Genomic DNA, 12,935 nt, shown 5'->3' on the forward strand with positions numbered 1-12,935 from the left:
AGTAAATACATCTCTCTGATTCAGTCTTAAGAAATCATAGTAGCCGTTTGCTTAGAATTAGTATATTTTGAGTTAGGAGAAACGAACAATTGGAATTAAATTTGGTTTTGGAAGAGTTATTGGCATTATTTATGTTATTATTGTAAGTAAGATATGAGCTTAGTTCACTCAAAATGTCCAAACTATTCTCAAGGGTAATACAAACCTTTTCCAAGAGCACAAAAAATTTCCCCAGTAGCATGATTTCCATCAATTTCAAATGTATTCAGATATTTTCTTTGCTGATCTATTTCAGGATGCTCTCAAAGGTATAAAGAGTAGTTCTTTGTATTTGCCTTCTCAATTGCTGCATAAGCGTATTAGCCAAAGCTCTGTTCTTATTTGCAATTGCTTTAATATTGGACTGTTGAGTTTATTCATCTACCTAAATTTGTAGAGATCTTGCCTGCCATGATACTTACCCAAATGCAAGGTGAACAGGAATAATAATATAAATCTATAAATCTTCCTTCTCTAGTATCATGGCATAAAGATTATTGAAGGAAGTTTCAAGAAAATTTGGGTGCACCGATAGGTGGAGGAGACTACATAGTAACAAATGATACAGAGAACGCTGAAGTACTGAACATTTTTTTTGCATTGGTCTTCACAGACAGAGCTTGCTCCCTGACCTCTGCATGTACTGGCACGGTTTGGGAAGGAGCAGGTCAGCCAGCAGTGGGAGAGCACCGCATTAGAGACTGCTTAGGAAAGTTGGATGTATCCATGAGGCCTGATGAAATTCACCCGGTGCTGAAAGAGCTGGCCAGTGTGATTATGAGGCCACTGTTGATCGTCTCTAAAAAATCATGGTGATCGGGAGAGATCCCTGCTGACTGGAAAAAGGCCACCCTGATACCCATCTTTTAAAAAGGCAAGAAGGAGGATTTAGGAACTCTAGCTGGTCAGCCTTGCTTCAATCTGTGGAAGGATCATGGAGCATGTCATCATGAGATCCTTTTCCAAGTACATGAAAGATGAGAAGATGATCTGGTATAGTAAACAGAGGGCAATTTGTGCTTGACTACCTTGATTGCCTTCTGTTATGCCAGGAAATAACTGGCTATGTGGACCAGAGTGGTGGGAGATGTTATATCCTGAATTTAATAAGGCTTTTGGCTGGACAAATGAACTGTTAGCTGGATAGAAAACTGCTTAGACTAACAGATGCAAAAAGCAGCAGTAAGTTTCATTGCAAATGAGACAAAAAAGCATGTGGGAGTATGTTAGGAAGATAATGGACAGAAGATATGGGGAGATTATTACCCCCTTTAGTTGGTGCTGACAAGGCCATATCTGGAATACTATATCCAGTTTTGGCTCTCCCATTTCAAGAAGGATGTTGAGAAACTAGTGGAGAGTACAGTAGACAGCTACAAAGATGGTTGGTGTCTAGCACAGATGATCCATGAGGAGAGCTGAGGGAATGGGTAATGAGGTGGCTAAATGGCATTTATCAGTAGTGTAGTGGTTATCACATCTGCTTTACATGCAGGAAGTCCTGGGTTCAAGCCCTGGTGGAACCAGCACTAGGAAATCTGTGGAAGGTTGGACTAGATGATTTACAGAGGTCCCTTCCAACCTTACTGATTCTGTGGTGACAGTCTGCAGTAATAGACTGCAGCAGACTTGCAACTATGGTTGCAAAAATAACAGAAACAAACTCCTCAGTAGTGGCAGACAATAAAGCAAGGGACAGAGGCCACACATCCTGGCTTGGGACGTTCAGATTGGAGATAAAGAAACAAGATTCAGAAGGGTGGTGCAGCCATAGAAAAGGGTCCCAGAAAAGTTATAAATTTTATCCTTGGAGGATTGCAAGGCTTTTCTAGGCAAATTAAAATGGTTTGTGTTCATCAGAGTTTCCACGTAAGTAGTCTAACAGGACAGGTGTTACAAGACACAAAAGAGAAAAAAAGGAATATTTAATAATAGATTCTATATACTTTATATATGTAAAACAGTCTTCTCCACTTTATTTTCCCAATATTTTTTATTATCTGTAAGTATTTTTGTTATGAACCACTATGCATGATTGGCTTGCACTGAGACTTTGGAATAGACAAGAGATTTTAATTTTCCTTAACTAGTTGTTGCAGTACCGAAAACCATTCATTGCAGTCAGCTGGAGTCTCTTATAAAACAGTTTATATGAAGGAACACTCCAAACCTCATCTTTATTTTTGAAATTATATTTTCTTACAGCATTTTTGAAAATAAAACATTTTGCATACTATTCTTTCCATCTTTAAATCTTCCTTAGTATATTTTGACTAAAATTTTGCACACCACTATATATTTCAACTTGACAGTAAAAATTATACTTGTACTTCCATGCCTGATCTTGGCATTTTTGAAAATTTTTTTGTAACTGCCAAGTGCAAGGTTTTTTAAGTTACTTCTACAGCTCACTGAAAGCAAGCATAACTGCAGGTATTAAAACATTTTGTCCTAATGCAGAGGCTGGCTTCCAAATAAGTCATTAAGAAGTCAGTAATCACAGGATTTTGCATACATTTTAAATAGCAGAGTATTTTCTTTAGATGGGATCATCTTCTCTAGATGTGCTAAGAGAAGGGATCCTTTGCAAAGGAAGGAAATAGACTCTCCCAGTATTTTTTTTTTCTGGGAGGCAATGATGCAACTGTTTTTCTTTCTACATGATTTGAACTGTATAAATTAGAAGGAAAAAAGTTCAGGACCTTCACAACCTTAAAAAGCTCTCTTTTTTTTTTCTTTTTTTCCTTTCATGCCAGCACATCTCCAAATTATCTGTCAGGGAAATATACTGGGGGTAACATGAGTAAACTAATAACATTAACCAATGCAAAGTCTATGCTGCCCTTTTCTTTAAGTATTTACTCTCTTGTCCTGTCATATTTTTTCACATACATGTCTGTTCTTTGCTTGCTTATTATCTCTGTGCTGATCTCTTTTTTGGTAGAAAGCAGTATCTCTTTTTTTATATTTCATCACACCTCTTTTTCTACTTTTGTCACATTTTTATCTGTACTTTTCTGTGGACATGCCATTAGTTTCCTCTAAATAATTGCCTAGGAGACAGTTCATTTTCAAAATAAATCAAAACACTGAGAACAGGCCCACTAGAGTTTGTTCTTATTTGCAAAAAAAAAAAAAAAAAAAAAAAAAAAAGGCCAACAAAGCTGTTTCTGAAAATATAAATATTTAAGAAGAAAAATTTAAGAGTTACTTGAAATTAATAAACTGAGGATGAATATCAAGTACCTTAATGAGCTGGCATTTATTAATCAGTTTATATAATATGTTAGAAGCTCGCAGAAGCACCTCTGTATTTATTGCTAATAATACTAGGAGTTTTTTTTTTTTTTTTTAATACTGTTTTTTTCTAAAGACTCTTCATAAAGACTCTTCATCCCATTGCTTACATTTATTTTTCAGCTTGCTTGGGAATATGGAATACCTTTTTTTGAAACCAGCGCTAAAGATAATGTGAATATTGAGGATGCATTCTCAACCTTGACCAAAGAAATACTGGAAAAGGTAGGCTCCTTTTTTGAGTAGAGTGAGAAAGCAAGATCTTTTTCTGTCTGGATTGGGTAGACAGTCATAAATACACAAAAACTTTAGCAAAGCAGAGCCAGTGCTGCTTTGGCATCAAGTAATTATATTTTTGAGGGATCCTGTAGCTGTTGCCATACCAGGGAATCTGGGGAGAAGAATCCTATGGAGGTGAACAGTAGAGGAAGGGAGCAGGTAAAATATGGTTCACGGAAGAGATGTAAATTAAGGAAAATTGTGTTTGTGGCTTTCTTATCCACATTTTTCTTTGAGGGAGGTGTTAATAGCTATAGAGTAGTTCCAGTTCTGTGCCAGGAAGGTATCTTTTTCCTATAGGTTTCCTCAGGATACACATTGTGTAAAGAGGCTGTGTGCTGATGGAATGAGTGGACCTCGCAAATGTTTTATCCAAAATTCATAGCTGTTTGTTCAGATGATATACATTAGTGCTGTTGAAATTATTATGACCTAAAGATTTGAGTTAATTAGTGATGGAATCAATTCTGTAGCTGTCTACCTAGGATGTGTTGGCATATAGGTCCTTACTACTGAGAGCTGAAATACTTACATAGGACTGAATTATTGTTAATCAGCTATGAAAATATTTTGCATCACAATTTATTTTTAGACAGTAGAATATTATTTCAGACATTAATGAATGTTCTTCATGCAATGAATTATCATTGCCATTCATCATCAATATTAGTTATACAAAACTAGCCTTCCATTCAGAATACTTCTGAAGTCATAATAAAGATAAATGAACAAAATTACAGACACAGTCACAAGTTGCGGTGTTTTGATTAAGTAGCCATTGGGGATGGTCAGAATAATAGCTCAAGGCTGGATTGCTCCTAAATCAAGGTCCTGTCCTATTATACAGTAATACAAGCTGTAGTTGGTTATTTTTTTTAAAAAAATGCTTTTTTATGCTTTTGACTCCCTTAGCATGAAAATGAAACTCAGAAACTTACCGTCAAATACCATTTAGAACAGAAGGATTATAGCAGGTCCTTGAATAGCTGGCAAAAATCTCAAGTAAGATGATTCAAATTTTCTCATAAACAAAAAAGACATTGCTGTAAATAAAGAATACATTTGTTAGTGTGAAGCATGAAAACTACAAAGAAATAATTGTGATCATAACTGTTGCAAAGACAAATATCTGTCAAGCTAATATTAATTTCTGCACAGTGCATTTTGGAAAGATTTGAGAGAATTCTCTGCAGCAGGTAGAAATGATGTTTGGATATTTTTCACTCCTAGATTGCCTGCATCCATTTTACTTTAAGTGGAATTTTGTTATTGCTACTCATCTTCATGAAAATTCATGTTTTCTCTATGTGAATTTCAACATGATTTGTATCATGTTGAAAATACTGTACTTCAGTGTGGCTTTAATTAGAGCTGCTTGAGACTACAATTGTACACTCTGTGTGCTTGTGTTTGCAAAATATGTCTATGAGGGTTTACCAAATTTGTCTCTAGTAACATTCAGCCTAGCTAGAAATGCTTGTAACCCCTGACGGGGCCTCAGTACATCCCAGTAGTTTGATGAATAATTTGCCATTTTTAGGGAAATGCATTTGGTGATTTGGACAAGGGCTCTTTCACTTCGGCCCATCTGGCTTTCCCACTGGCCTGGTATGACAGAGCTCACAGTGAAAAAATAAATAAATCTACCACACAGTTTCATCATGGTTTTAAGGTTCAACAAAATAATTTGCTTGTTCGCAAAACTGCGAAATCTGAATGTGCTACTTGAATTTTAACTTCCTTTAACTGAGGAAAATTTGGAGAAGGGAAAATGCAGTAAAAAGTGTGACCAGTAGCTGTGAAAAATGGCATGATAGATGCCAGTCTGAGATGACTCCAGTGGTATACCCATTCGGTAATACTAAAATATGTACTTGCTGATTGTAAAAAGGAGTTACAGCGTTGCACAGTATTTTGGCCCAAGACACCTGTGTCTGAGGTAGAAGGATATTGGGCCTTGCTTACTTTCACAATGAGACTGCCTGCCCTGGACTGATGAGACACTTCAGTGTAAGCATGTCACTGGTTTACCAGTCCCACGCAGGAAATTCATTTTAAGGAGCTCTCGAGCAAAGTCTATTAGGGTAATGCTCTTAGGAAATAGGTTGGAGTCATTCAGAAACAAGATAGAGAGATGGATAGATTCATACATACATAAACAGGCAGGCAGACAGTAGACAATTTTCAAATACATTGCAGTAGGTTTTATTAATCCTAGGAAATCTAGGATGTTTTATATATACACTTTTGTTCACCATCTACAGGCCTGTCTTTATTAACTAAACTACAGAAAATGCTCCTGTAGATGGGAAGGATCAGTGTCCAGAGATGTAGGGCTCATCCAGAGGTAATGAGCTTCTTGATTCTCTTGAAATTGAGAGCAGTTTGTGGTGCAAAGGAGCATTCTTGATTGGAAAAAAAAACATGGAAATGTGTCAGACTTAAAATTAGGAAGTCATTGTTTCGTGCTGCATTTTCCTGTTTGTAGAGTGGTGATTTGAAACAACAGAGCATGCGACCTCTTCTTTTGTATTTTTACTTTTATTGGGCTTAAGATGGGAGAAAACTTCTGTATCCCAGGGATTTCATATAACTAAAGCACTACATAGCCTTTCAGATATTTATGATATATGAAAGCTATTCTACACTGGTCTCAGTCCTACCACTCTTAAATGGAAGGTCACGTTAAAACAATCAGATATTATTTTACAGCTTACATTAGTGACAGCTTATATCAGTAACAGCTAGGGAGTTGTGCCATTTTCTGAGAATGGCTAATTCATGTTTTTTCAAACAATCATTATTAACTATTTGATTTTATTGGAAAGGCTGTAGTGTCAATGTTTTTGTCAAGTTACCAAGTATTCTAGAGGTTTGCTTAGATATGTTGACAAATAACAACAATATTTTACTTTTTCACTGTTCTTATGAGTCTGATTTCAGATATGCCTAAACCTGCTCATTAATAGATGACAGCTGTTCCTTAAAACTGCTTCTGGTTACCAGTGTAATATTTGTAATTATGAGTCAGTATATATAAAAAAACAACCACCCTCAAAATACCACCCATAATGCAGTTAGTATTTGCACTTTTGTGTTGTTTGGTTTAATGGCTGAAGAGCAGTAGGCTTCTCAAGTAGCTTTTAAAAAAATATTACAAGATTTTTATTTCTCTCTTCTTGGGTGTGGTGTTTGGCATTTTTTCTAAAGTGGGAGCAGAATGAGAGACACTATTTAACAAAAAGAAAAAAGAACTGAAGTTTTTGCCCTTTTCTTAAGACTGCTATAGAAGCAGCCAAAACTTATGTTCTACCTACTTCCCAGAAATGATTAACTATAAAGATTGATCAAGTATTTCTTTTTTGCCCTCAGTCATGCTGCATAGCAAATAAAGCGTAGGCTTTATTTGTCCTTTATTTATCTTATACTGACCACAGAATATTTATTTCTTCATGAGGTTTTTCATAATACTCCTAATACTGTATTTTAGATCTATTTCAGATGTTTATCTACATAACCTTCTTAGTAACACTAGGTAGTATATTCTGCATTGCGCATATGGGAACCAAGGTACAGAGGTTAAAGCAAAAAGGGTAAATGGTACCAACTGACTTGGTGTTGGAGGAATGTAAGGCATAATTTTATTACGCAGTCTTATTTAATTCAAAATAAAGTCTACTTTGGACATTGAATGAGCCAGATGTATTCTTTTGGAAATGGTAGCATATAATTAGGTCTTGAAAATCAAAACTTAATCATAAGGTTTATTTAAGTATATGGGATGAGACTCATCTTAGCATGCAACCTTAGCCAGTTAAAATTTAGGTGACCAGTCTAGTGTAATTGTCTAGCATCTTCTATATTCAATGGACAGAAACTCAAATTTAGGATAAAATCATGTTCTAGAGGTGCTTGCCTTTCCATTGATTACAGAAGACTCCATATCTCAAACTATATGATTTCATATGATTAAATGAACTCCCAGTCTCAAGGAAACTAAAGTTATACAGTGGGCCTTTTTTCTGGCTTTTATCTCTGAAAGATTTTGACTTTGCAGCCTGATTGTGCTCTTAACATACATTTTTTTCAGGTGGAATGATACTAATTCTTAAATAGATGATAAGTAGGGGGAGGATTCTGATTCTAAACACAGTTGTCAAGTTAATGAAGTATCTAGTTGCAGTACTGCATTGTTGCAGTCTACATGATATTAACAGAAGAGGGAGATAGAGACCCACACTTTGCCCACACATTATATATATTCTAGAAACTGTGGAACAGCAGGATTTGGGAATAAGGAGTGCCATTCCAATTTCTTGAAGAGAATGTTCTGCATTGGTTAGATCCCTTTGTTTCTGACTTCTTATCCTCTCCTGCCCCTGTCTCTGCCCTAGAGAGATCCTTTTCTCTGATAGGATATCCCTAGCTCTTGCTGATACTTCTTGTGCCCTGTCCTACCCATTCCTGTTGTGAAAGGAGAATCTTGTATTTTGAACAAGTAATTTCGTCTCTAGAATTACAGAAGAAATACAAAGAAATACAGGCCAGGAACATGGCAGGACCGATCTTAATAACGGAGATCTCTCTACTGACGGTTCAGGCATAGAGGTTGCATTAACTTAATTGCAGAAGAGTCTTTACCCTACTTTGCCTTTCTTTGCCAAGCCTCACTATTAAATATAAACAAAATAGTTATTAACTATGATCATTTTATCATTAGAGAGAATAAAAATCCCCAGAATGTAAACAAATTACAAATAATAGTAACTTCAGTTACAGTCCATTATGCCTATTTCTCTAAATCAGTCTTCCAACAGGTATTCTGGGTCTGCCTTTCATGGGAGCATTGACATACATAGGGTAATTCATAGCAATCTATAGCAAACTTTGTCTCCAAAATAATGAAACCCATACAAGGTATCAGAAATTGATGCCAGACAGGTGAACCATGTTTACTTTAATACTGGTAATTAGAACAGTTTTTCAGCAAGCAACAGGCAGCTGGTGTTAACTAAGATGCTAGAAGGCATTCAAAGAAATTCCCTAATTTTTGGATGATATTTCTCTTTGTATATCAGCTTAGCTTTTGTTCCCTGAGCAAGAACAAGCCAAAAACGTTTAGGATACCAGTCATCTCATCAAAATTTAGCTGTCTAGAAGTTAGGTATCTAGTGTCAGTTAGTAATTTAAACTCTCTTTATAGTTAGTGAAAAGAGACAGAAGACTGTGCGGAGCGGTTCATCCTGTCTGATCTTCTCCACTGACATTGCAGAGAGCTTAAAAAATTGGTTTAAACAAATGTCTGTCTGTTATGTGAGACATGTCTGCTGTGCTACTCAATAGCAAAAAATAGTATTTTATAGCAGTATACTTCAATGTCTCATCGAAATCACTACATGGAAAAATGACATCTGTCTCTTTGGTGGTATTTTCAAAACTCCAATTTGCCCAAGATGTTGAAGTGGGAACTGGAGCATCTTGATACTGTTTTGGTTCTTCTCACCTTTTCACTATTTTCTGTTGTTTGTGGGCTGGTTTGTAGAGGAGTGAGTTTCAACAGGTTGAGTTGAAATGTGAGCTAAAACGGTAAGTGCTGTGAGGGAGGGAACCATGAACCAAGAACCTGCCTTGTTCTCTCCACTGGGAGGAATATGCATACCTCCCATCTGTAATTTCACAAGAGCAGGCTGCCGCCCCTCTTCCGAGACTTCACTGAATTTGAGTACTGCAGGGGATTGCTTGGGACTGCTGTTTTATCGGTTCTGCCATTTCTGCAGGACTCCTGGTATCTCTTCAGATTATGAATATGTACGTTTTAAATGTATGCACAGCATATTTGCTTAAATGAATCCTAAACTCTTATTTGCCTTAAGATCCTATGTGAAAATGACTCATCAACCTGAAGTGATCCTTAAAGCATTCATGTTTAAATGGTTTTGAAAACAAACTATTACCTATTCTTCATTTGTGGAGAGGTGGTTTTTGTCTTTCTGTCCTAGATAGTTTATTGATTAACTATTATCAGATAATGAATTTACAGTTAATATGAACAATTTCAGTGTCAAATAGGTTTTGCCGTTATTAATCAGTTATAGAATTAAGGATCTTTGCTATACATGAACAATTTGTTAGCCACCCAGAATGCTATTAAGCAGTAAGATATCTGCAAGTAAACATCTTCAGCATTTAGGGAATATATGTTTTACCCCTTTAACTGGAAGCATGACATTAGATATAACCTGAAACATTTTAAAATTACCTGTTTTCTCTAAAGTTTCCCTTTCCCTTGTGGAAAAAAGAAGGAATGAATCAAAATCTACTTAGTTTATGTCCACAATAATGAATGCTTGGTGTTATTTTTTCTTGGTCCTAATAAAGGGCATTTTAAATTTTCTTTTGTACCATTTCCTTCCAAAGCTTTTTCACAGAATCTTTAAACCAGAGTGGTGCAGTGCTCCTTAAGAGGACAAGGTTATGGCAGTTTACTTTTGAGTCTGTCTTGTTCCCTCTTTTCAGAAAGATTTTCCTATTTTATATTTACAATCTGCAGTTGCAGACTCTGTCAAATACTGTCTCCATTTAGCACAAACCATAATGGTGAATGCCTGTATTCAAGCATCTTACATGATTGCATAAAAAAATAAATCAGAAGTTAAAGCTGCATGTCAGAATTTATGTGAGAACTTTCAAGGGTAATAAAAATGATGTTATCTTCATTGGCTCTTGTCACTCCAATGGAAAAGTAAAAGTACCTGGGCTGTATTTCTTCATCCATCATTTATGTGTCACTAATGGTAAGTATTTCTTAAAATCAGAAAATAACAAACAGTCATCAAGTACCCTATAGTCAGAACAGTAAGTTTTAATAATGTTACAGCTTTGGTGTCCATATTGAGGTGTGGCTGCTGTGATACCTTTCCTGCTCTCTGTTCCTACCTCATCCATCACTTTGAATCCCTTCCCTTGTGTTTGATCTTCTCATCCATCACCAGGAGTCTTGCTGAGTCCCTGCAGACCCAGGGGTCACGCTCACTCACTCGCTCCCTGGAACAGCACGCAGCACAGTCCTGTTAGTATACACACAGAGGTAGAACACACAGCTGTGGGAGAAAAAAACCCCAAATTTCAAGTGTTGTCTCCAAAATTTGAAGTAGTGTTAAATATTCCTAACCACATGGGGTGTAAGAATTATTTTTATTTGGGGAAACCTTTTATTTTTCCCTCATTTTGTTCTTTGAATCAACTGAATAACTTGAGGTGAAACTTTCTGGATATAGTCAACATTAGACTAGCATGTGACCTATCATACAAGTAACTTCTAGATTCTAAATAATGATTAGAATTGTAGTACATGATGCCATTATTTCCAATTTTTCTTTCCATACTTTGAATTTCATGAAATTCCTGCTTAGATAGCTGTCCTTTCTGGAAGCTTCTCTGTATTGTGAGAAAGGAGGCTAATAACTGTTGGTTTTGGGTTGAGAGAGGAATGTGGTGAATCCAGTGGTTGTGTGTACTTCTCTGTATATCATTACAAACTCGGTAAACCTGCCAAGAAGAATACAGGAGAATAGAAAGTGGAGAGGTTAAGACTTCTTTTTCCCAGGAATCTGGCACTCTGTATCTTTGTGCTTGAATTTGGAGTTCTCTGTTCATATTTTTAGTGTCCAAAGTTGCAACATTTACTCGTCCTGTTTGCATAGCTGGTTTAGATTTTTTTCTCTGGTCAGCATTCATTATCTAGTTGAGTTGATTGCCAAAAGGAAGAGTCCTTTGTTGCTGATCTTTTTAAAATCTTCTTTTGCAATTAGCAAATAAGTGTTTTACAAGGGTGGAATGCTATTTTGATAGCTCTGTCTTGATAAGTTGAATTGTTTGCGTTTGGGTGTATTCCTGGTTTTTAAATACTGGCAAGAAAATGTAGAGAATTAAAGTAAATTTCACAAAGTAGGTTAACTTCCTTCATAACAATTAATAGTCTATGCCTTTTTTAATGGATGTTGATGAGCTGTATATCCCCTCCCTTTAAACTAGATTATTTGCTCAATACTTCAAAGATTAGTTTAGCTAACAGCAAATTAGTGAAAACTAGTGTAGTCAACAAAAATGCCTATACATTTAGAACAATTCTTGTGAGCAGAGACTTACAGGATCACTTCATATGGTTTGTACTGTTTTCTCAAAAGACATTTTCTATCCTCTGTTGCCTTCAGAGTCAGAAAAGATTTTTGAAGCAGCTATAGAATATAAATATATCAAGCTGTGACTTGCATGGGCAACAGTCTCCATGTAATTTGTTAGAAAACTGCAATCTTTTATTTAAATATCAAAAGGAAATATACATCTAATGGTCCCACCAACTTTTTGGCATACTAAAATATACATGAGAAAATTCAAGCTGTTCAACTATTGTATTCCAGTTGTCTTAATTATATGTTTGCTTTTATTTGTCTTACAGAAATCCTGTGTATTATATGACTTAGATGTTGTGGATCTAAGTGAAAGTAAGAAGAGAACTTGCTGTGCATTGTGATATACCATATCATCTGTTATTCCATTTTCTCTTCAGAAAATATTAACTAACACAAAGGATGTTAAAAATGAGCCTGTAGTCCCAAAACACAGTATTTAGGCATCCTTTGTAATATACAACCTTGACTGCCAAATGTTTTGACATTTTATATACTATTTTCAGAATTTTAAAGTGAAGTTAAAGTTATCTGACTTTTGAATGTGACAGGACAACATTTGTGTACAAATGTTTGCACAAATTAAATCTAAATGTATTAACTTTTTTTTATTAAAAAAATGTATCTTAATATTTTTTGTGTGGTTTATACCAGACTCGTGATGAACAGTGACATTATCATACATGCAGGCTTCTAATATATGAAATCACTTATGCTCTTCCCAAGATAACATCTCCTTCTGATATTTACCAGTTCATTAAGTAGTCCTCTAACATAACATTCTGGGGATTTTTGGCTTTGTTTCTTTCATGTCTGTTTTAGAAATGTATGTGTTACTTGAATGCACTTAGGCAGGTTGCAAAGATGAAGGCTGAAAGGAAAGAAGAAACTATGTACAATATCTGTATACAGTTAGTGGGCTTTCTTTAGAGAACAGAAAATATATAGAAAAATGTAATTCAGTAGTCATTCTCTTTCAGATAAAAAGTTGTTTTATAAAATAATTCAAACAGTTTTTATCAGCATATCTGTATTTTCAAGTGTTCCATTAGTTTGTTCGTTTTGTTGTAAGTGATAATAATATTAAAAAGGTATGCAGTGTGCATTTTATGTTTTTAGGTATTAAATGTG

General features: G+C 35.5%; 1 protein-coding gene across 1 annotated transcript in view; it reads left to right on the plus strand.

Annotated features, from left to right (window-relative positions):
* Positions 1–12,376, plus strand: part of LOC134136433 (ras-related protein Rab-10-like) — a 28,040-nt gene extending 15,664 nt beyond the window's left edge. Inside the window, exons 5-6 of the mRNA XM_062568257.1 lie at positions 3,460–3,561; positions 12,074–12,376. Coding sequence (XP_062424241.1) covers positions 3,460–3,561; positions 12,074–12,148 — 177 coding nt within the window. The 3' untranslated portion in view covers positions 12,149–12,376. The remainder of the gene's footprint in view (positions 1–3,459; positions 3,562–12,073) is intronic.
* The last annotated feature ends 559 nt before the right edge of the window (positions 12,377–12,935 follow it).

This window comes from Rhea pennata, chromosome 2, assembly GCF_028389875.1.
Source record: "Rhea pennata isolate bPtePen1 chromosome 2, bPtePen1.pri, whole genome shotgun sequence".
Classification (NCBI taxonomy): Eukaryota; Metazoa; Chordata; class Aves; order Rheiformes; family Rheidae; genus Rhea; species Rhea pennata.